Source organism: Podarcis vaucheri (assembly GCF_965113315.1).
Source record: "Podarcis vaucheri genome assembly, chromosome: 8".
NCBI classification, from domain to species: domain Eukaryota; kingdom Metazoa; phylum Chordata; class Lepidosauria; order Squamata; family Lacertidae; genus Podarcis; species Podarcis vaucheri.
The window spans coordinates 53,277,132-53,303,373 of record NC_138766.1 but is presented as its reverse complement, the minus strand read 5'-3'; the positions used below and the strand labels follow the sequence as shown (position 1 = coordinate 53,303,373).

Sequence of the window (26,242 nt, the reverse complement as noted above, 5' to 3'; positions counted from 1 at the left end):
TACTTCATCAATTCGACAATGTCATCACAACATTCCAGAGATCTCTGAAGCATCACACAACAATGCAGAGTTGATGACACAGCTGACCTGCAAAGTGTATCAGATACTTTTAAAGATGAATGGTGAAATTTGGCATGGCCTAGGGACATCACCAGGTCACAATAGGTCTTAGTACACATGGACAAGTAGAGATTTGCTCCAGAATATTATGATGAGATCCATAAGCCACATCCACATTTATGGCAATTTCTAGTGCTCCCTAGAAATTTTTGACTAGAATCCATTCTGGTCCAGACACAATTCCTCCCAGTACAGAACTTAAATCCCAATCTAGCTTGAATTTCAGCGAGTGAGGAATCCTCAGAGAATTCTCAGCAGGGCCCACATTTCATGTTATAAAGTAAGGAGTAGCCATTAACTTCAGATGTTCCATTAATATTTTGCTCAAATTAAATATGCAGTTTCACTGGTAATGCTATAGACAGCAGATGCCAAGCTAAATACTTTGCAAATAAACTGTTGTTATATATGTGAACAACTAAAGATATTCACTCTTCCATTTATAGTCTTTAGTATCACTACATTTCTCATTTCATGATGAACTGAATATATTATTTTACAGCAATAACAACATAATTAAGAAGTATGTATCTCATTGGCCCTTTTATATTGCACAGCTTTCTGCTAAAAGAGACTTCCTGCCCTCAAATTATTCTTCAAAAACACTAATCTAAAGCTCAGTAACAAAACAAAACAAAAATCTGTTTTTCTCAACCTTTTTATTTTTCTTTTCAGTACAGAGCAATGAGATTAAAAGTGTGGCAGACAGCCAAATACTTCAGCCATCGCAGTCACTAATAGATGCATTTAACATTTATGCAGCTTTCAAATGTGAAGCATCTGGTTCCAATTTCAAATCTGGCTTGCATTGAAAGTGCCTCCTCCACAATACTTTTATTATAAACTGTTCTTTTCCCTACTTGTTCCCTCCCCCCTCCTTTTTGGAAGAGGCTGTTCCTTCCTTCTTGCTGGAAGCCACCTGACCACTGCCAGGAAGAGGAATGCAAAACATTCCCAGGAGCAGCTCCTGACGTCAGCAGAGCATTTCATCTCCCAATGTTCAGAACGGTCTGGAAATTCCAGTCTCTAGTAGAACTAATTGAATGCGATAGCAGCTGTAGCCTGCAATGAATCACATTAAAAACTGCTTCATGTTAAGATTATTGATGGTGGTATGAACTGCTCAAAACAAACACAAATCTGATTATTTTCCTATTGAACTAATGCACACTGTGATTGTGTCTACCTTGTTTGTTGTTACTTTTATCAGATCCTTGAACCTTGAGTAGTTGCCCTTAGAAAATTAAATACATACATAAAAGGACTGTGCATTGTTTCTCTACTTCTTCCATACATCTGAGGGGGAAGGGAGATGGAACAAAGAAGGGTTTAGTTATGCTAACAGAGGGTTAAACATGACTCAGCTAGAAATTACTCAGATGGGTTCATGCCATGCATGGTTGTTCACGTCATCCTATCCAACCTCCAGGATATTAACTACTTCTAAACTAGAAGTTATCCAGCTCAGCATATTTACATTCCCTTTTGATTTTTAGTCAGAATCAGCAGTGAACCTTATTGCTAACCTACAGACAATGAAATGCTTGTGTTTTATTTCTTCACAAAGAAATAAAACACAATAAAAGCAAAACTACAGTCCCCAGAGTAGAACATCAAAGTAATAGATACCAAATGTCAGGTACAAAGTTCTGTACTTCCATAGAACGTTATATCCACCACTTCCACAGTGCTGCAAAGGTAGCTTTTTATGTTATTTTAAACATTTTGGCTATGGGAGCATGGAGGGGAAGGGAAGAAGGCACAATGTGAGTAGTGGAATATTTAGAGCCTAGACAATATCCCCCCTCTCTAGAAAATGCTTATTATATTCTAAAAAAGAAGGAATGTGAAGCACTGAATTACTCCTTCACTCTCAGACTACAGTTTAGCACTTTGTCCATGAAATATAACGCTTTCACCATATTTGTTAAGCAATGTAGCTGTGAGTTCCATAGACCAATTGTTCACAGAATGAGTAACAAAATTGACTGATTCCACAGTATGATCAAGGAATATGCACAACCCTAAATTTAATTAGATGGGTCTATGGTTTTAACACAGGCAAGGCCCAAATAAATAACATAAAACAAGGTTTCCCAAACTTGGATCTCCAATTCCCATCATCCCTGACCACTGGTCCTGCTAGCTAGGGTTGATGGGAATTGTAGTCCAAAAACAATTTGAGACTCAAGTTTGGGAAACCCTGACCTAAAACATGATTTGAAATGATTCCGGATGTTTCCTGGGTTATCTTAATTATGACATTATATTTTTTATATAAACACAGTTCGATTATAAACCATACATGGTTTAGGGGTGTATTCTGGATTTGAAATAAATAACACAAACCTTTTAACATCCTTTGTTTTTCAAAAAACAAAACACCACATTATTTATTTATGCCACATTCATACACTGTAGCAAGATTAGACTCCAAAAGAGACAAATTTTCATTTGAGCAGATTTTCAGCAAAATATATCCTCTGCCACTATATATGTATATAAAATTGGGTGCTGTCTACTACAACAGTTTTAGTTATTGAGAACAACAACTTTTCACAAGGCCAAAAAAGTTAATCTCCAGGAAGGAGGGGTTGCAAAGGGATGTGGAGTTATGCTAAACAATTTATCATAACAAATTTTTCCATGTGTATACTACAGGGAAGAAGGTTGTTCAAAAAGATGCCTCAAAATCCCATGACTCTCCTGAGTCCCATTCCAGGGATTTGTGGTCATGCAGTCACATCCAAGTTTCCCTGGCCCAAATTCGGTAAGAGATTTGATTCCCTTTAAATCACTAAAGGGAACATTTGGCATGAAACTGTAAATTCAGAGATTCCCAGGAACATATAAACTTAAAGTGAGAAAACATAATTTAGCAACATGCCATGACATAATTTTAACTTAGTTGTTAGTGAGCAAAATATTTTACAATGTATTGACTAGCAGCAAACTCTCATAATGTTCACAGAAAGGATGAATTTGTATGCTTGCTGGTAGTTTGAAAGACAAAGTGCAGCGTTGAAAGAGGAGTTGTGTGTGTACGCAAGCTGGAAGCTGGAAGCTGGAAGCAGGCTGGGAAGGCAGAGTCAGAGCCATGCCAGATTTTTGCTGGAATGCAAGGCTGTAGCTATGAAAGAACCAATACCTCATTGGGGTGTTATTGCTGTGAACCCCTCTATCAGGTTGTATATATGTGTAAAAAAACCATATATCATAAGGACATCTTGCTGCAAAGGAAACACGGACCATGGGTAAGCACTTGGAACCCCAAACCTAACATATAAAAAAAATGACTAGCCATGCTGATACACTAACAGAACTGAAACATAATTAAGGAGAATAAAGACGTTTGCAAATGAAATGGTTGTGAACTTTTAAAACAAGCGTGCCCTGTTAGAAGAGTTCACCTGAAAGTGTGTCATTCCATTTATGACACTTTATTGGAAACTTTCAACTAAAAACTGTCAAATTTATTTGGTAAATGGTATTTTTGCAACCAAAAACAAAAACACGTGCACTTCTAAGGCTATGTTATAATAGAGTTCTGATGTTAGATTTGTTACCATAATTTATTACATTGTTAAACAAACTATAAACCCTTTAACTAATCATATGTTGTAGCTTACACAACAGCTAAAGAAAGTAGTATGTGGCTTGAATCAGTTTTGTATTCTCTCTGCACCCAATGCTTTATTTTGTTATTAATTGCTCGTTTGTTATTTTTTGTCTTGTTTTCAGAGTTTCCCTGTATGGAGCGCAACATCACATAGAGATTAAATACTTCAGTCACATTAAATAGCAGCACTACCTCAATATTCATTACAAAATATAGAATCATAAAAATAGGAAATGGAAAAAATAACCTTAAGGTATGAATGGCTCAGAAATATGACATTTCCAGGATTAACAGCAATCAGACCTTGTGTTGGAACCATGCTGTGCTTGGAATACCATGCACTTCAAATGGGCTCCCCTTTCTTAAACTACCTATCTTTCATACCTGACCAAAAAGGGAGCACATCCACCTGACATTCATCCTGGATACAAGCAAAGTGCCTGATATTATGTCAGTTGGGATGCGCGTGGAAGGAAAATGCTACTCTGAAGTGATTCCTTAGGGCAGTGTGCGTGTATTCCCACTGGACCGTCAATGAAATCTGATTCAATCAGCCTCATGTGTGGTAGACAGGTTTTACCCCTAAAATAAAGCTGTCACCTAGTACAGCATTTCACTTTCCCTCAGAAGAGTGAATGACAGCATTTTACAAAGAAAATGTAAAAGGGTACACCCGGGATAAACACCGGGGGCTACCTTTTCCACTTGTCCATGAAGACCCCACTGTCTGGGGAAGAGGCAGTTCCCCAAATCATTTGCATTCCAATCTGCAGCCTGCTTACTCTATTCTATAGAATCAAATTAGAACTAATGCTGCCCCTTCATTTGCACAGTCCCATACTGAACTCTCTATATTGGACACGCAGGAGTGGAATACAATACTCCATGGGTAGGGAAACTAAGGCCCGGGGGCCGGATCCAATCGCCTTCTAAATCAGGCCCGCCAGAAAAAATATTAAAATGAATAGGACTGAGAATCATGGAACTGGAATAAAGCAAAAGAGCATTCAGTCAAACCCTGATCAAAGGAAGTCCTTCCATTCACCAATCACTATACAGAATGGATTGCAGAGCGCTAGGGGGAAGAAAGAAACTGAACTGCAGAAAGATGCTTAAGGCAAATATTTCAAAGTAATACAAGTTTGATTTAAGAAAAGGCAAAATACATCAAGGACACTGGAAATCAGACTTCTGTGGGCGAGTATTCTTTTGTAACACAAAACATGCTGATCAGCTGGCACCTGAACCTGACCAAAGCCATCAGCTCACTCATTCTAAGGATACACCTGAACAATATCTTTTCCCTGTTGCAACATCCCATCAGACCTGGTGTTACAGGAGAGTATTGCCCCAGGGCTTCAGGAGGGCCCACTGCCAAGTCTTACACGGTCTACCTCTTGAAGACTGCTCTGACCTTTGTCTGTTTCCTTGCAGACCACCCAGGATAATCACCATCAGTGTTAGAAGCGAAGATTTGAAACCTAGGTTATGGGCTCAATAATGGAATGTCTAGGTGCAATTAAAACTGCAGAGTGGAAGGAAAGGAGGACCTTTTTCTGCCTCCCCACTTCCAGCTACTCTCTGAAGACTGGAGAAGAGACCCTCTTAAGAATATTAGGGGAGTGGACAGGGGAAGGACTAGACCATGTGAAAAATGAATATAATATTTTAGCTGCAGTTCATTCATTTTCAGCTTTGTATTCTTATTACTAAAAAATCGCACCTATCTCTGCAACACTGTCGATTAATCCTTAAAATCCTATTGTGATAAGATTTATTTTTAGTAGTTACATTAAGACTGAAAATTAGACATGGTTCCCCTCCCCTGAATAACCGTTTCAGGTAGCAGACAGGTCATTCATTAACTTGGCTAAGCCATTTGAAAATATTTTAGTGTGCTTTCTATCCAAAACTGTCAAAAGCAAAATTATTATCTTCTAACAGGGCCAGATTTCAGTTTTACCACTTCATCTTTAAACAAAATGTGGAATTTATAATGGGATTAAACACACATGGGAATACTCTTAAAAAGAGTCATATATAATTTAAAGTTCTGCATCTAGTCCAGAGTTAATTCCTACTATACATTTTTACTGACTTTAACAAAACTGTCTGCTATCCTTTATTGACGTCAGTAGACAAAAGCCCAATAGCAATTTCTGTCACTGTAGTATCTTTGGAATTTCCTCTTTCATATGAGTTAGAGATTTCCAAGTCTAGAATATTCTTCTTTATGGATCACTAGAATATTTTCAATCTCTCCCCCCCCCCATTTTTTAAAAAAATCTTAGACATGACAACTCATTTTAATACAGGTATGTTCGTAATGCATGACTCAGTTCACACATTTGTCAGAGGAAAATAAAATAAAATAAATAGTCCTCCCTTCAAGGCAAAAGTTGACTTTTACAAACTTATCCTTTGACAACAATTAGTTTTTAAAAGTATAATGTTTTTGCTTACAAATAATGGGCAAAAGTATATTGAAGTTGTTACTACAATATTTCAAATGTATTTACAAATTTTATGATCCTGCCATATACTAAAAAAGCTAACATGAAGTATTAGCAAATATTTGTTTGCTGGTGCATTCACCTCTGATCTTACCTATTTTGCTGTAAGCAGATTACATAACCACTTTACTTCTTAATCACACCCATTCTCTTAAAATGTTTAACACCCACAGAGGATAAGTATTCCCAAAACAGATATTGATGCATTATCATAATAATGAGCCAACAGATCAATATGGCCTCTCTTGCTTTTGCAGGCTCAGTGTATTAGGTGATTGTGGCTGACATTTTGTTCTATTTAGGTTGTAGCTAGGTCTTAAATTGGAAGTACACTGATGGATACTTCAGATCTGTAAGATTTGCATTATTCCACATTCATTTCTTATGTACACTGGATGCACATGACTGCACAACCATTGTTTAAGGCAGATTAATTTACTCAGCACCATCATCCCACACTCCACTATTCCTAAGCTTCACATGTATTATGTGTACCTTGACACTCCTCCCCCAACTTGCCATATCAATTCTGCAGCTCCACATGGCACAAGATATCATAATGCCAAAAAACAAACAAAAAACCACAAAGTCAAGCCACAGTAACACCACTGGCATTCGAAATCCACACTGAAAGTGTGTGAGAAAAGCTCAAAAAATGACAAACAAAAGTTATCCATTAAAAAAAATAAAGATACAAATTATTATCCTCATCATTGCCTAGGAAATAGTTTAAAAGAGGAAGACATTCTGAAGAGCCTAAGTCCACATTAAAAGAATTACATTTATGAAGATTTTATTATCAAACACTTAGTACAATAATATAGAAGAATAAGAAAAGTTTAAGTTGTTTAAGACACTAGCCGATGACAATGCCTTTCTTTAAGAAACTGACTGTTTTAAGATGTAGGCTGCAGAATCTCAAAATATACTGTATTGGGAATTATTATATTGGATACAAGCTAGCCAAGGTTGCTACATTTCTCTCTCTCTCTCTCTCTCTCTCTCTCTCACTGGATAGCTTATAATCTCCAACTCTAAAGTCTTTGAAGGAGTAATCATCAACAGATTGTATAATTAAATCTTTCTTCCAGCAGTGTTCTTGCAGTCAGTGACTTTGAATTTTGTTAAATTTTATTGTGGGGTGGCTGAGCTTCTTTTCCTTATCAGAGCTCTACTCTTTCTGCTTTTGCAAAAACTTCAAAGGAAGAATTTAAAAGACAACTAACTCTCTTTTTGATGGTAGGGATTTGTTTGGGGGTTTTTTGGTCCACATTGTCTGCTTGAATATCTATAACTTTTTAAATGCATACATTCTATCAAAGGGTTCTGCAGGAACAATATCCCTTGTTGGTCCTGGTCTGACTGATGAATGATTGATCCAGGGAGCTTGTGTTTATCAATGTGATAAATAGAGAAACTAAAGATATACAACTTCCAGAAGTACAGCAGCATTTATTTGATTTGTTCTTGCTTGGTGCTCTCCCTCCACAATAGTAGCTGGAGAACTCAACAAGGTACAATGCATTCCCCATCAGACAGGTAAAGGATTGATGTCCGCTAGGAAAGAACCAAAACTTCTTGTTCATCACTTGAAAGACCATTACAGTGTCTCATTTCATTATGCTTCACACATTTGAATTTAAAGTATTTTTCACAGTTATATCATTACATACACCTTGAAATGTGGCCTGGCCCAATAAGGTAAAATAAATACATTTATGGAGATACACGAGCATGCCAAGAACAGATTGTGAATATTTTAATAAATAATTAAAAATAAAAATACTTACCAAGGGGGATGGATATATAAGACATCCTGCAGAGCTAGCTTGAGGTGAGCTGCTGTTTCTTTTGCAAAAAGAACTTTAAGCCTAGGCTCAACGGCGGCAATTTTTTCTATGGAAGAACTGCCAGCACAAATTTGTCCCAACTGATGGCAGACGGTTATGCAGAGAGTGCATTCTTCGTGCATTTCTTCGATCTTCACAGCTAGTACGCCAGATTTAACACCTGGAAATTAAGCAATAAAGCAGCTAAGATAAGTACTCCATGGGATGCAGAATACACACACGAGGACACAGCCCTACTTCTTCTACAGACATCTATGTGTGCAAGTAGGTCTTTAGATAATGAGCTTAGTTGCACTTTTTTCATGGTTGTGTAGGTCAGATGTTACAAGTCCCACCATCCCTGATCATTGGCTCTGCTGTCTGGAGCTGATGGGAGTTGGAGTCCATCAAATGGAGGTCCACAATTTCCCCACCTCTGGTATAGGTATTCAATACATAAAAAGCATTCCATCTTATTTAACTGTATCTGTAAAAACAATCTATTAATATTTACCAAGACAACTTTAAATAATATTTCAGTACTGTGCAACATTAAATAAATACACAAGACAAACTGAAATTATATCTGAGTCCATATGAACCATAGCTCACTGGTAGAGCACATGGTCAGGTAGCACATGGTCAGGTAGAAGATGGCAAGAAGGATCTCTACCAGAGATGCTTGGGCTACATAAGCTAATAGTCTGGTCTCCTATAGGGAAGCTTCCTATGCTCCTATCTGAAAGATATTGCTCTGCAGGCAAACAGCAAATGATAATATTGCACTTGACAAAAAGTGGGTTACCTAAAGGTTTTGGGGAACTTAAGTTATCCTCAGTCAGCCCAGAGGTTTTCAAAACAGAATAAAGATTTGCCTATAAAAATTATTGCTTAAAATGAGTAAGGACATGCCGTATAAATTTTAGCAATGTATATGCTAATAGTGAGCTACAAATTTGTTGCTTAAATATGCAAACAACAACAGGCAATAGCTTCAGTGTGCAGCAAATCTATGAATTTGGACATAGATTAAAAGCTGCGTACCTAGAGAAAAAACACTTGACACTTGAAATATTTAAGTATCAGAAAAGATGCTTAAGTGTAGCGTACCAGGGCTTCTGAGCAGCTAGAAAGTACAGCCAAGAAGGGGTTTAAAGCACCACATCAAAGGAGTTATGTTCCAGTAATACTTAAGTGTAGTGCATGCAGCTGCCATTTCAATTAGGTCTTACATGACATTCGTATGACAAGCTTATATTACTTTTATTGTCTTTTTGCTCTCATTTGTTTTCAAATACAGTACTGAACTAGAGAAAGAAAGGATATCACTTCATGAAAATTAGGCACTCCATGAAAATTAGGGCGGCAGGGTGATGGTGGAGAGAGAATCTACAGATAATCAGAAAACCAGAAATGTACTACTGCAGAGTGTCGCAGACCTACATTTTTGAATATAGGTCTTCATTTTTGAATGAAGCTTGAACTGTTATGTTATGGGGAAACAAAATCTAAGTAGCCACTGTTATCTTCTTCAATGGAGTTGTTCCAGATCACCACACCTTTACATCTGTGCTACTGGCTCTCAACCTTTGGGAATGTTGAAATACACACACACACACACACACAAATAATTTAAAAATTGAGTTGTGAAAATCAAATTGGATCTACTAGACCCAAAATTCTTAAACAATGTGGACTAAATTCTTTTCTGGGGACCCTGAAGCTTAAGCTTCATTAGTTTCATGGCAGATCCGCTCCTGACTACAGGACAGCTGGAATTATTAGATGCAACTTTTTAAAGTCCACTCGGTACAATAATTTAGAGATGCCAACTCCAATGTACAGCCCTTTAGTCAAAGTGTAACATCTCAAAAATACGTTCAGAAAAACGCAGATACTATTTGCTTTGACAATGCTCATGCACTCAACTGATGAGAAAAGATGTAATTTTCAATTGCTTGAATTAGTAACATATCTTTACATATGTATTTGAAACGCCTTGCTGAAAGCTTTAAGGTGGTTCAAACTTTAAGGTGGTATGATTAGGAAGGCCTTCAGTCCCAAGTACCTTTGTGCAGGGCATAGAACTAGAGTTGCAGTAGTCGGTCTAACTTTGATAATTCAAAGTTTGCTATCTAACCCATTGTAAATCAAACCAGGACTCAGATAGCATATCTGTATTCAGGAAGTGAATGATGTATGTACTGGTACAATTAAGACGTCACAAATTGTATCACTTTATTCCAGTTTCTCTTTGATATCTACCCACTTACTCAGTGTGCTAGAACAAGAGTCATGTGATTTCTTCTTTAAACAAGGATCAGCATCTGAGGCACAAGGAGATCCAGCAGCCTGTGTACCTCTTAGTGCAGTTTGGGTAACTTTTGGCCCTCCAGATGACATTGGACTTTGACTCACATTAGTCCTAGTTATCATGGCCAATAGCAGGGATGATAGGAGTTGTTAGTCCTACAACATCTGGAAGGTCACAGGTTCCCTACTCCTGTCTTAATATAATGAATTACTGAAAAAAGACCTTGAACTTTGTGCGCATTTAAAGCAAGAATAACTGGCAGTGTTTTTGATTGAGTTAAGTTTGCTGACTTCAGCCTGAGTTCAGGAACATGTTGGAAAATGCTTATATGTTTAAGTTTGGTTCAGGGGCATTACTGGGGGAAAATTATATTCTTACTTTCTTGGGGAAATATTTTGGGACCTTAGTATAATTTATTTCATGAGTCTGAACTTTCTAAGAAAGCATAGCAGTCTTATTTTAAAACAATTTGAAATTGTTAGAAGTCGACAAAGGTCCTCAAGTTTCTCTTTCCCCCACCCCTGTGCTTCTTTTTTTTAAAACACAAAACTTATTATTTTACTACTTTGCTTATAGAGTAGTTGGACACAAGGCAAAATGCAGTACCAGTTAGACTCCAGCCACCTGGCATCTGAATATCTATAGATATCAGCATACACAAATTTATGTCCAGGGCACAAGGATTTGGGAGTGGGGAATATAGAACGGGTTAAAAACCTGAGTTTCTCCAAATGCTTCTGGACTACAACTTCCATCATCCCCTGAACAGTGGCTCTGATGGGTAGAGCTGATGGGAGTTGGAGTCCTGCACTATCTGAAAAGCCACAATTCCCCCAAGTCTGCCTTGCAGTGACACTCAATTTATTTTAATCACAATTTCCATTTTAGAGTGTTGAAGTGGTACAAGAACACCACATGGCAAGGGATCATAGCACAGAGATAGGACACAAGCTGTGAATACAGATGGCCAGGTTCAACCTCTTGCATCTCCAGCAGCTGATGAGAAAGACCCGAAGACCCTAGAAAGCCACTGCTCATCAAAGCAGACTTTACTGGGTTAGACAGACTCTGACCCACTATAAAGTAGCTTCCTATGCTCCTAGGGTTGCCATAAGTCAGACTCTCTTAGCTTCTCTCCTTAATCTGCATTATGGGAATATTATTATAATACATTTATTTATACCCTGCCTTTTCCCCAGACAGAAGAAACAAGAATCACTAAAATATAGAGAAAATAATTAGGGGGGACATTATCATTATTATTATCATTATTATTATTATTATTAATAATACCCTTATTATTATTAATAATAATACCCCGCCCATCTGGCTGGGCTTCCCCAGCCACTCTGGGTGGCTTCCAACCAAGTATTAAAATACAGTAATACATCAAACATTAAAAGCTTCCCTAAACAGGGCTGCCTTCAGATGTCTTCTTAATTAATAGAATTAAAACTTTATATGGGTATAATAGCCTTTTAAAACATAGAAATAATTACAATAAAAATAGCATGGCAACAGCTCTTTTATTAAAAGCATTCAATTCCCAAAAGTCTGTTGGAACAAGGTCTTCACCTGCTGGTGGAAGGACAAAAAGGATGGAGCCAGTCTAGTGTCTCTAGGGAGGTAGCTCTGGGAGCAGCCACTGAGAAGGCCCTTTCCTGTGTCCCCACCAATTGTGCCTGTGAGGGTGGCAGGACCAAGAGAAGGACCTTTCCTGAAGATTTCAAAACCCAGGTAGGTTTGTATGAAGGAATACGGTCTTTCAGATGGAGCTGAGCCATTTAGGGCTTTATAGGTCATAACCAGCACTTTACAGGGCTGTCTTAAGTTACTTTGCTATCTATAAGATGTAATATAATAGCAAAACTAGAGTACCATACAGCATTGTCCACACCCTCTCTTAGTCTTGGACCTTCCCCCTCATCACACTATTCACCCAATTTCTTTCAGATTCCTGTCATCTATCTCTAATATGGTGATAGCACTGGAAAGTTCATTTCTTCCCTCCTAATGCAGGAAGTGAACATTTGTCTTTGTTTCTATTTTTGACCTGGGGTGGGGAACACTATTGCCAAATTACTGCAGCAGTGAGGTCCTGTATTTCTAGACTGTTTCCTATGAGAAGCTGTTATTGTTAACACACTAATGAAATGGTAGAGGCATAAAAAAATCAGGTCCACAGATTAAGCAACTGTCAAATATATCTATCTATCTATCTACCAAGGATTTGGCAACAAACAGCTAAGTGCAGGATGCAGTGCATAAATCGCAACTAAGATTTGGAAGCGAATAAAAACAGAGAATATTTCATAAGAAACTGCTGTTTCATACTTGCTGAACTTATAGTACTACAAGTTCTGTTACATGACTGTGCTTCACCCACTGGCAAGTGATGACCCCAATTTTCTTCTCTCACCCACACAATTATACTTAATGTGCAGCTAAAGCTTGTAACCAGAGAAGTGCTTTGGCCCCGTTGAGGAGATTAATACTGGTCCTTGTGACACTGCCACATGAGTGAGATCTGGATTCAGTTGGCTTGCTGTGCCTGGAGATCAGGACAGAGAGAAAGATCCAGGGCTGGTTTGAGGCAATGTTGGGTATCCCTGTTACAGTAGCTAGATATTTTAAAAATCAACTGATATCTGTAGAGGATCTGAACTGTTCTTCAGTCTGCAATGACTCAATCTGATGATATGGTAGTGACAACTTCTTGGCTTCCAGGCTTGGCAGGCACTTTGGAGGGTCAGTCTGCCTTGCCCTCTAAAGACACCCTGAGCCTTCCACATGTTAAGACTGGGTCATTACAGGCCTGCACCTTGGACTCATGAAGCTGGAGTTTTAGGTTTGGCTGTGCCATTAGTTTGCTGCCTGCTCTTGTGCAAGTGACTTGATCTCTTTAATCCCCACTTTCTCTACGTACATAAAAAGAAAACAGCAAACATTTCTTCTGTATGGTGCCTGGAGTCTGAGTAACCAGAGCTATGCAAGCAATATCATTATGTAAACTCTTTTGCCATACTACAGATCTGAGTTCCGTAACCATATGAATACACGTCTACGCAAAACCTTTTGGTTTGAAACTGGAGTCTTACTAGTTTACCTGTTCAAGTTGTCAACACACTGTCAATTATGTGGAAATTGAAGTGGATTTTTTTCAATCATGAAAACATATCTGCCTTTTAAACAATTGGAGTTTATCTCCTCCAGATCTATTGCATAAATCCTTTGTTTCTAATCCATCTAATTAACCTTGAGTCAGACATATTAACAAACACAAATGTTTACACATGCCACCTATAATATGAAATCCACAGCCAATGATTCAAAATTCTAACCTCTTGGCTCTAAACTCTAAACCTCAAACAAAAGAATAATTATGGTGTGACAACTGGATGTACAAACAGGGCTCTAAATACTGTGTTTATACTGATTACACAAACACACCAATACATGGAATATCAACATGGGGGACAAAATCATGCAATGGATAGTGTAGCACCACTGAAAATGGGAGACTCTGTTCTAATCCCTAACCAGGTAAGACGTTCACAACCAGAGAAGTTACATTTTCTTAGTCATTCTTACTTCATAGGATAACAACTGTTAATAAACATTCACAATAAATGTGTTTTAAAATATTATGCAGTGGGCAAGACATGCAAGTTTGGGATGGAGAAGAATTTTGTTTGGTCTGCATTTTTAAGTGAACTAGTTAAGCGAAGTCCTACTGAAATGAACTTTGCAATCCCTTCTTTGAATTTTTGTAATATAGGATTCATTTCAAAAAAATAGTTAACATCAGTAACATGTGTATTTTAGGATAAAGCTAGTTTAGAAATATGAACATTAAAATAAACCACATATTTAAATATATACCGTATTTTTCGCTCTATAACACGCACCCGACCATAACACGCATGTAGTTTTTAGAGGAGGAAAATCCGTAGGCATGCCACCAGTAGGCATTCCCTCCATAACACGCACAGACATTTCCCCTTACTTTCTAGGAGGAAAAAAGTGAGTGTTATGGTGCAAAAAATACGGTAATTGAGATTAAATCTGTATTTAAATACAGATTTTGTAATAAAATAATACTGATGTGTTTAAATTTTCATATTGAAACTGACTTACGAATAAACATTTGCAAAACTGGCACAGACTAGAAATCAACTGGTCTGACTGTCCCCAATGCATGGTCATAATGTTGACTGTTGTTAAAAGAAGCCCACAGTGCTATTTAAAGCCATACTCCTTTTGAAAGTTGTTGCCTTTCCAAGCTGTCAAGTCTGCTTCCCTGCAGATTTTCAAAGATCTAGAAGGGTTTCTTTGGGGAACTTTTCCATACTGAACACTTAGGATGGGTTGTTTCCACAAGTATAATTCTGTGAAGTCTGCAAACGTAACGTCATTCTTTCATTGTTCTTGTTTTCTGTTGAAGACAGTTCCACATACTTGAGCACAGGTGTACCCAACTCAGCCAGAAGGCATCTGGCAAGGGAAGCTTTTGAACATAAAAACCAATGACTCAAGCCAAAGAGAGGGGAGTTGTTAACTTTGCACACACTGTACAAACTCCTGTAAGTGCTACTTTATGCCTAATCATAAAATCTTATATTTGAAAATGTTTACTTTTACCCAAGCAACACTTTGGATAGGAATATGTAGGCGAACAACAATGAACACTTAATCCTGCTTGGAACTAAAACGTAGTCAAACTTCTTTTTTTAACTGACATGCTCTTACTTTCTTCTCTCTGCTTTTCCTAAGAACTCCTATGTTAAAAAGAAAAATAGAAGCTTTTATTTCTGTGCTTTGTTTCCAACACCATAAAATATGAGGTGATAGGAGGACACAAAGAGAACATTGGCCACTTGCCATTCCCCTGTGGGTCTAAAACAACAATTTCTAGCATTCATTACAATTGTCAACAAGAAAACCATCAAATACAATGCCAAAGAAGTAAAGCTGAAACACTTAGGAGGATGAAAAATGCCACAAAAAACTGTTCACACAAACTTTACTGCTAAGAGTGCCAGCCCAATGTGGACTGATACTGTATCGTTGAACCATAGATGAGTGGGACAGAATCTTTACAGCAGGAGGAATAGCCATGATGCAGGGAGATTGCCTAGTCACCTTATTAGTTTCAAACAATGAATATGCACAATTTAAAGTTGGAACTAGGAGCACAATGAAGACTCAACTTTAAATTTCCCTGTGAAGGAAAACAATCTCGGGAGGCTCAAAAGCTTAAACAGGCAAGTGCTGAATGAGTGGGGAAGATGGAAGATTTTAATCCTTTAACTATTGGCTGCTTTCTAGCTTCCCAACATCCCCAACTGCAACTTACAGACAGGCAAGTAGCTAGCAAAATTATGAACATGGAAACCCCCAGAAAGTTAAGGGTTAAGTGCCCCTTCCTCCCCCAGGTTGCTTATTAATATAAATAAATTAGGCCTCTGTTACATATATTTGCGTGTAACATCTAGGTTGGCTCTAGGAATGTGCCTTAGCACCTCCATTGGTATATTTCAGCAAGAAGTATGTAGCCTAAAAGCCTTTTGAACTTAAATCTCAATGGCTAGTGATTAATGGGAATGAGAAAGAAGGGATAACTTGGAAGTGTGGAAGAATTTTGGCCCAGAAGTCCAGATTCCTATCTGTCCCCACCCCACAGGTTAACTTTGATGGGTGGGTAGGACAACCCACCTGTCAAAGGCCTTCCTGAAGCAATTTGGAAGCCATGTGCTCATCTCATCTCAAGCTCTGAGCACAGGGCTTGCAAAGTTCATTTCAGTAGGACTTACAGCAGCTGTGTGATCAGGTTCCCCAAGAGAAACTGAATCACACAGGTGGTCCAGCTGCATCTCTATATGCCCTACACATGATGTCAGGTATGGGACAGCTGAATCTTCCAATCATGCTCAAGGCTTTGCCCACAGACATTTCAAGAATCAAATCATTGAAGGCTAGTAGCAACCAGATGGTTGCTATATCCAGATGTGAGGGAAAGAATAAAGTAAAGGTGGTGGGGGTGGGAAGTGTTTGTAGGCATTGCCACCAGCTGATAGTCCAGATACAGCAGCATACTAAGAAACTCACGGCAACAAACTAATTAACATTGAGGTCTGAACCCCATCAATACCAGTCCCCTTCCTCTGCAAACAGGTCTGTTAACCAAACGTATTTGTGGAAGCAACTACACGTGACATCTGGAAATGCATTGTTGGACCTCCAGTAGGTTTTTGTTTAAGTTTAATTGAGTTGCATGGGCTCCCAACTACAGTTGAAGCTGAAGCACTGGTGGAAGCAGGGTTACACGCTTTCTTTATGCTCCCCGCCCCCATGACACTCTCCCAGCTCCTATTTGCACTTCAAGGGGAAATATATAAATCCTATACCAGATAACTCATTCTGGGACGAAAATAAAGCCAGAACCTAGGATTTACCTACATCAGAAAAGTAGTCACTTCTCTTTCATCACTGACCTTATGGTCTATGTGACTGTATGTTATAGAGTTTCTAAAGGGATTTAACAAGACTCCAAAAGTTAAGATGATCCAATCTCATCTCATTGATCTCTGAGCTCATCTGTCTCTTGCATGTTTGCCTTGAGCAACAACACAGAAGCAAGAAAAGTACAGATATCCCAAAAAATCCTGTGAGCCGCTGTATTTTAAGAAATATTAATAGGGAAACAAAACAAATAAAACCTCAAATGGCAGCAAGACAGCAGATGAATTGCTGCTAGATTTCCAGTAAAGATACTTTTATAATAATTTGCTTTAATGTATCACAGCAGGACACTACTTTTTTCTACATTCCACTTCTCTTATCAGCCACTGTGGATATATATTGGTCAGCTATCTAATACAGCTTTCTTTTAACATATGTTAAACCCCACAATAAAAAGAAGCTAAATGCATGCGCAAGCAATGAAATGTGCAGTCAAACTTAGAAAAGGCTTTTACTGCAACAGCTACCATGCTTGAAGAACCAAATCAAAGTTCACTTTTCAAAGTGGTTAGCCTCTTCAGCTGTCAAATTTGCTACAGCTCCATATATATTTTTTTGTTAAAAAATAAAAATTACTCTGCTCTTCAAGCCAAAAATGGCTCCTAGGCTGGTCTGTAAATCACTAAACACAGATAGTTCCTGCCCTTTAGCTTACCCTTAAAAAGATAGTTCCTGCCCTTATAAAGAAAAACGTATTAGGGGGGAGAAGGAAACAAGCAAACTCAGGAACAAGTTCTTAATTGCAAGTTCTTCTAAAGACCAGATGCGATGGAAAAGCTTAAGGAGAGGAGGTGTCAGAAGTTGCTGATCTCTTGACTATGTTGATGGAGTGGCCCTCACTCCATCTGTTCCGTCCTCTGCTGCAGTCAGATGTAAAAGCTGCCATCAGGTAGCAGTTCATAGACAGAGGAGCCTGGCTTCTTGCTGATGGTAGCCCTGCATCTCTCCTCTCTTACAGCCTAATGCAGGGGTCAGCAACCTATGGCCTATGGGCCACAAGCGGCCTATGGGGGTCGTTCAACCGGCCCATGGACCCCCGCTGCCCACTCGGTTGGCTCCCGTGCGCCACACTAAACCGGCGCGGAACAGAGCGGGGACTGTCTTCCGCGACACTGGCCGGCTTCCCATTGGCTCCTGCAGCCAATGGGAAGCTGCACACGCCTCCTCCGTGCTGGAAGGAGTGCCGGAAATTGTGTTTGCGCATGCGTGCATGCGTGCGCACTCCGGCCCACTGCGGCGTCTGCGCGACCGTGAACCGGCCCAAGCCACAAAAACTTTGCCGACCCCTGGTCTAATGGAATGGCTGTTAAAGCTTAAATTTAAAAAAGGGGCCCTGCCTTTTAAGTGTTTCTTTGCACAACGTACTTCATTAAGAACAACAGAATTAAATGATGGGCACAGTTTTATTTCACTCCCAAAGGTGCACTATTCCACTGTCTCCCAAGACAGACAGGTGCCAACAAAACCTGCCACTAAGTAGCAACAGTCCTCAGCCTTCTCGTGTATTTTTCTGATATAGCCACAATACAGAACAGGTTGTCTACTTCTAAGACAATATAGTTTTTTTGTGTCTCATTAGTGTTAAATGACTTTTAGCATTAATTGATCAATGCCTTAATAGTATCACAGTCACATAGTGAAATCTTTAGTTTGAGGTAAGAACTATGAAAATATCAAATAGGTTTTTGTAGCACAACTGCAATCAGGACACCCTATTGCTGTTGCAAACTTCTTCCTGTTTGCAGTGAAGATCCTAAGTAGTATTAGCAAGTACAGGGGTACAGCCTGGGAGTGGTGCACAGAGAACTGCTCAAAAACATAGGCAGCATATATTTTAGAAGTACAACTGTATTAATAATGCAGGCTGTCCAACTTCACATCACTAATATAAGGATGTGTCTTCAGTGAAAACAAAAGCAAAAGCAGTACACTCTGCCCCAAGTAGTTTTCATAGTAATCAAATGTTTCTTACCAATGTGATCATCAGAAATACACTGATGCTTCCAAAAGCTAATGGCGGCCCTCTTTCGGTTCTGGAGTCTGTTCAGTCTCTCTGCAAGCCCGCCCCTACGGAGAATGAAGAATTATTCAGTTATACCAATATTTTACCTTTGTTCCCCAAAGTACCAAGGAACAGACATGATGCCTCATTTAGAGCCAAAGGGGTGCTATAAATCAACACTTGCATATATTTGTAAAGCACATCAGCATATTATATAATCTACATTTAGTATGAGTTGTTTTCATACACAGTTTTTCCAGGAATAAAAACCAGAGCAATTCTGAAAGGGGCACTCCTTGGGTCAAAGCGGCTCTTCTGCTGAAGAGTGTAATTTCAGCCACAACTGAGTGCACTTTTGACCATTAGCCTAGAGCAGATTACTGGAAGATGTGTGACCACTGGCAAGGAACGCATCCCAAAATACTTCTCACACATACTTGACCTCATGATTCATATCATAAGCTGGGTCAAGTATGTACTTTCAGTGGTCTGAAAATTGTCCACGGCAGAAGCAGTTCAGTGTTCACAAGGGGAAGTGGCAAGCAAAGCAAATAAACTGAAGGTAATATTGTAGCAACCTATCTACAATTCAGATCAAAAACAGCCTATGTTAAAAACAAATATCATTTTATCTGAAGTTACCTTTTTGCTAATGACTGTCAGGTAAATGGCTGAATTATGCAGTGAATTATCTTTAACTACTCAGGTGAGCTCTCTTAGGATCCCCTCTTTATGAGGTTAAATTTGTTGTGAAGGTAGGATGGAGAACATAACAAGGCCCAATCTCCTAGGACCCAGTGTTATATATTTTTTAGTATTTCTAAACTGCTTATTACTTTAAAGACTCTCTAAGCAGTATACAAAATCACAGTATAAAAACAAAAGAGTACCTATAGAGTTCCAGCTGAACTGAGCTACTTGGTAATTTATTTGGAACGTGAATCCTGTAATTTTTAAAAGCCAATATCCTAATTTTACCAATTGTGCTTTCAAGAAAACAGCTAAAGTCACAAGAATTGAGAAGCAAATAAAGGTAAATGATTGATTTGTACTTTGGTAGTAATAAAAAGCTCAAGGAGTCCAGAGTATTTTATAATCACTTGGGACCTCTTAACCAATTATTTGCCGGACAAAAAGTAAATTGAGAGAATTGAAAAAAGAAGAAAATATGCAAATACTGCATAAATGCCATTGTCTCTCGCTACCTAGCCCTTTTCTTTTTGTGTACAATGGCAAAACTCTTAAAATTAATTGCATCAAAAAAGCTCACTGCCCATAAATGCAAGATAAAAATTTTTTCCTTCCAGTAGCACCTTAAAGACCAACTAAGTTAGTTCTTGGTATGAGCTTTCGTGTGCATGCACTTCTTCAGATACCACACGAAAGCTCATACCAAGAACTAACTTAGTTGGTCTTTAAGGTGCTACTGGAAGGGGAAAAATATTATTTTGACTATGGCAGACCAACACGGCTACCTATCTGTAACTGGAACCATGAATGCAAGGACAGCATGCAGGCTCAAATGACCCTATATTCAGTCTTGCATTCAAACCTTTGACAGTCTTCTTAGTTTCCATTGAAGACAAATCGGATCACAACAGCAATAAAAAAATGAGATAATCACAGCAACAATGAGAGCAACAGATGAGCTCAGCCTGTTAATTCTTTCGCATAAGAAGAGAGAGTGCTACTGTGAGCATGTCCTACTCAGGGGCTTCTCACAGGAATAGAATGCTGAGCTAAAGAGGCATTTGGTCTGAACAAGCAGGGCTCTTCTTATGAGAAACATGCAATTTTTCAATATACCACTTCCTGAAGAGTATGTCTGGCTCTTCCAAAGTCAGCGTATGTGCCCACTTGTGCATGAATGTCTATGCACAAACACCTCCTGTTCCATCAGCAATAACAGCGAGAATTGCTCTTACTGGGGAAACTGAAACAGTAAATGCAGAGGGGATAGGGATTGAACAAACGGACTAAGGACAAATATAGATACAGAAAATGGAAACAGGGATAGATAAAACGTATGGTAAATAGCTGAAGTGCTTCACCTGTTATGTGTGTTTGCACATCTTTAATTGTGTATTGAAAAACGAAACTGAATGTAACTCATGAAGTGGAGGAGTTATTTATTTTCACATTCAGTCTATTAACATTTTGGAGTAGTCTACTGCATAGAAGCTTGGTCAACTAAAGCTGGAATATGAATCATTTGTTTGAAGCTTAAAATAAGATGGAGCTTTTGGGTTCAGAGCAGTTTGCATTTGATGTCATGTAGGCCTGCTACAGAGGCAATGCTGCATCATGTTATCAAGCACTCTTACCTCCTCACCATTCTATACCCCCCTTTCCGTTTTGGAGGCAACCATGGTTGCTAGAGAAATGATTCTAACCACAGTACCAACTGAAGCTGGAAACCACAGTTAAAAGCAGATTTGAAGCCTGGTTTGATGCCAACTATAGGAGTGAGAGGGAAGAGAGTCGGAACATACCAGATGCACTCAATCACCAAACTACGGTGCTATATCTGCGCAATGGTATGTTGTGTAGAGCACAGTGAAGTTTTGACATTTATCTACCTCTTAATTTCTTCTCAAAAGAGGTTTGCAGAGCCATTTCTTACTTTGCCCTCTCATAAGCATAGGCTGTGGCCTAATACACACTCTGAGCATTACTCCATTTAGCTGTGGCTCTCCAGGGTTTCAGGTAAGCGTTTATCTCATCCCATCTGGAGATGCCAGGGACTGAACCTAGAGCCTTTTGCATGCAAAGCAGATGTTCTACCACTGAGTTGCTTACAGCATTGAGAGGTATGCTATGAAGGGGCTCACAAAATGAACTGACTGGAATAGGAAGAAAAAGAAGGGCATCTATGAGACTGGTAGAATGTTAACTTACTCAATTAACAGATACGCACTTGTGCCAATCAACTAAAAACCCATTTAATTTCAGTGCTCTCTTTTCCTGTAGAATGCATTTTACTTTCAAAGTTATTGCTCATCTCACATGGAAAAAGACTTTGTTTTACTGTGTGGTATTTTAGAACATTCTGTATTTCTACAACTTTGATAAGGTTAAGTCTATTAAATCGGTCAGATATTAATGTTTAACTATTCAACAGCAGAAAGCGTGTTTATATAAAAATATGAAAGTTTTGTTTTGTTTTCTATCACAAATATTACAATGTGGAGAAAAGCTAAGACCAGCACTACTAAAATGTGAGTAACTTTACAGGGGGGAAAATGCTATACAATTGATCATCATTATCTACGGTAATTTGTTCAAATATATGACTCACATCTATGAAAATATTAATGTGATGGTGTGGTGCATTATTGCTATTTTTACTTCAAACTTACCCAATGACAACAGCCCCACCCACACTTCCAAACAATATAATTGTGGCGCACAATGTGAATGGAACTTAGCACTTTCAAATGAACTACAAACATTGTGTTCAAAATTCAGATAAGTAATTATATGTATCGATATGAAAAACAGATATGACACAGTTGTGCAAGATAGAAATATTTGAATCAGCACTGTAGAAGGAAATGTTAAGATGGTGGTTATTGTAGTAAACTCATCATAAGATGATTTGCTGCAGTAACTGTGTGAATGCTTTGAAAAACTGTATACATATATCACTAGAGAGCTAAAAATGAATTAACTCATGACTTACAGTGACTTAAAATGGCATGATTCATGATTTAAAATGGCCAACCCTTTCAAAAAGCCTTTGAATGTTAAAACTCTTAGATTTTGCTCATGTTGAAACTACTCTTGTTATTATTACTAGAATGCTACAATGAAAAAAACCCAAAACATATATACCTCAGAAATTTTCTTTTCTTTGCAGAATCTTCTGGAGTCTTCATGTTCTTGTCTCTCTTTTTCTCTGGTGTCTGTAGAAGCATCTGAGCAGATTTTAACCAGTCACTTGCTGACCTTCCTGTATCTGTTTCAATCCCTGCTCCAAAATTGAACTCGGGCTTTTTATGGAATTCTAAATCAGCAGCTTTAGTTTCTGCTTGGCATTTTTCCAGACTTTCACTGTCTGATGAATATTCTGAAATTTCTAAAGAAATTGTCTGCATAAAAGAAATATATAATTCAATAATTAGAAGAGAAGCAAACCAAATGTCACATCAATTAATAGGAACACAAAAATGTATTGTTTTGGCAAGCAGTACTAGTAATTTGTCCAATATATTCAGAAAGTCATAACAGTATAGATGTATGCATTTGATAAATCAAAAGCTTGTCAGAAAGCAATTTTTTTTTTAGTCATTGGCAGAACACTGGTAAAGAAGGAGCCAAATGAAGCTTCCAAAGCAGGGAGTTCCACATTATGGGTGCCACACCCTCACCATCACAATGGATAGGCAGATTCACTTGGGAAGAGCGGGTCACAAGCCATTTAGTGTTTTAAAGCTAATGTACAGCATTTTGTACCCCTAAACTGTGAACCTGCTTTTAATGAGTGTGCAACCCCATTGGGAAACACTCACAATTCCCATTTCCTCCCATAATTTCAAAGTAGAGAAAATCAAGTTATGCCCAAGAGCCTCTCATGCTAACAGGCTTCTCCTAAAAGAGCTTATTTATGAAGGTACTTAATAAATTACACATGTAACAAATATATGTGGTCTATACTTTGGCACACACAAAGTTCTGCACAATATGAAAGAAGTTCAAAACAAGAGAAAATCTGAACAACATGAGGGCTAAATTACAGCGCAGAAGGGAGCAATTGGGAATGCAAAAAACCAGACACTAAAGGGATGCACAACCCTTTCCCCACTCTAAACTGCTCTGACCCTAGGCACCCTAAGCTTAGTTTTGAAGGAACTCCTGAATGCCCTCTCCTGAGATGGCTGTTCATGCCAAAAAGAAGGCTAAAGCTATGTCTGTGTAACATGTAGCTTGGCTCTTCCCCTTTATTAATTTAAACCAGAAGGTTTCTATTTTAAAAACTTGCACCTGCACACTTGCAATGAGCACATGCAGCTCCACATTCATTCCAGTGAAGAGTTCAAATCTGTGCATGCCTGATCTACATGTACATGGATCTCAGGACTGGGGTCATATGACAATGGGCCCCTCCCTCACAGTTTTCTGCTCTTTTGCTTAACTTTAAACACCTCTTATCCTATCTCTTTCCTATCTCTATTAACAAACAAACAAAATACAGTAACAGATTTCAGCCAAGAACATATATCTCTGCAATTACACATTCTGAACAAACATAATGTGCTCAATAGGATATTTGGGAGGAAAAACACATTTAGATTTGCTCAATTTAGCCTTTACAGTGTGGATGAATAAGTATATACATGCAGAATTGAGAGAAGGGTTTGGCACATAATACAGTGGTACCTCGGTTTTAGAACAGCCATGTTTACGAACGATTCGGTTTAGAACTCCGCAAAACCGGAAGTAGTGTCCCGGTTTGCGAACTTTACCTCTGTCCAAGAATGGAATCCGAATGGTGGAAGGGCACTGGTGGCGGGAGCCCTCATTAGGGAAAGCGCACCTCGATTTAAGAACAGTTTCAGTTTAAGAATGCACTTTCGGAATGGATTAAGTTCGTAAACCGAGGTACCACTGTACTTCCAGCACAGCTTTAAGTAAAAATTAGCAGCAAAAAAGTATCTCCCTTTGTTCGCTGTTCTTGTCTATTACTTGCTTTGACAGTGTCCCCATAGTGCTTTATTGTCTACATTAAATACTTGTGGTGCATGCCAAATATTTATACTTGAAAATGTATTTTATTTGTTCCATTGGTACACACTCAGAAAAGCCAATATAAACCTTTCCCAGGTTACATCTGCTGATTTAAGTTTATGTTTGCACCTACTTAGTTTTCCGTATTGCACACAACGTTTTGAGTTAATCTGGTATTTCAACATGCTACCTGTGCCAAATCAAAAGTTTGTTTAGCTTCTCACATTTCTTTCTAAATCACTTTTAATCAGTAGTAAGTACTTGCCAAGTTCTAAGTAGACTTGAAGTGACATTTTTGACACATGAAAGCATATGAAGTGAGTAAGATTTTGTAATTCAGCCTGTTCGCCTTCCCAATATTATGCTGTTAACACTGATGTTTAAATTCCCCTCTAAATGTTCTAGGGTCTTTTTAAGTTCAACACTACAGGAGGAGCCAGTTGTACTTCACTTCCCATTTCCAAAATGGGGAAGGCAATAACAGCTTATGAAACAGCCTCCTAGTTCCCCCTTTCTATCATTCTATGTATATAATATTTCACATTACTTCCCTCATTTTTTCATTTTCTCTTCAGAATTCTACAGTTTTTATTTAAAAGACTTTTCTTTACAATCTGTCTCTTGAAGGATATTTTCTGAACCCCCCCCCCAAAGAAAAAAGGGCAGTGTCTACTTTTTCCACTCACATTGATATACAAAATCAGATGAGCTTGGCCTTAGGACAAGAAACACTGGTTGAAGATGTTACATTAGTGACAAAAACATATACTCTTCCCCACCCCCTTAACAACTGAAAATAAAAATTCATATATTTGAACTTTATTCTCTTCTTTGAGGTTCTTAGCATTAAGAAAATGTGATATGATCTAAAATGTGTTTTACATACATTTATTGTGACCAACATAACACAACAAAAGTTAAACCTGCATAGCATAAATGTTCTGTCATTTAAACCTTCTTTTAGAACTTTCATATTAACGTATTTTTAATCTTTTGTTGGAAGTTGCCCAGAGTGGCTGGGGGAAACCCAGCCAGATGGGCGGGGTATAAATAGTACATTATTATTAATATTATTATTATTATTATTCCCCTGATAATTTAATAATTATTAGAGAAGCAATCCTATGCACAAGAAACTGGCATAAAGGAAGCTGGTGTAAGGTAAGCCAGAGTAAATTTACACAAGGTCCAAACTGTGTTCCGCAGCAGGATTGCTGCTGTTGCCCTGCCTAAGCCTGGCAGAGAGAAAACAAGACTTTAAAATAAGAGTTCCACATCAGGTCGCTTTGTTAAGTGGCTGAGGTGAACAGGCTTGAGATAAAGCCTCTCAGCTAGTTAAGACCCCGCTGAGCTGAGCTGAACAAGTTATACCACTGCATCTTTGGCTGAGCCCGGGTTGGGGTTTAATGCTGATGGAAATTCAATGGAACATAAGATGCTCATTCCAGCAGATCTTGCCACAGGATTGCCACCCAAGCCATCTAAAGTTTTACAGAAAAGAGACAGGCGTCTGCCCTTGTCTGAAAGAAAAGTCAGGATGGCAGTGGACATATGTTATTGCTTTTAGAAGAAAGATAATACAGTATAATTATGTGT

At 38.4% G+C, this 26,242-nt stretch overlaps 1 protein-coding gene across 6 annotated transcripts in view; it reads right to left on the bottom strand.

Moving 5' to 3' along the window:
- The window catches only part of SPIDR (scaffold protein involved in DNA repair), a 169,713-nt gene that overhangs the window by 83,253 nt on the left and 60,218 nt on the right, over positions 1–26,242 (bottom strand). For all 6 annotated transcript variants that reach the window (XR_014222982.1, XM_082236089.1, XM_082236087.1 and 3 more), the window contains exons 6-8: positions 22,754–23,010; positions 18,890–18,984; positions 8,043–8,262 (exon numbers count right to left, since the gene is read on the bottom strand). Coding sequence is in view for 5 of the 6 variants with exons in the window: in XM_082236089.1 (XP_082092215.1) it covers positions 8,043–8,262; positions 18,890–18,984; positions 22,754–23,010 (572 nt within the window). In the remaining variant the exon portion in view is untranslated. The remainder of the gene's footprint in view (positions 1–8,042; positions 8,263–18,889; positions 18,985–22,753; positions 23,011–26,242) is intronic.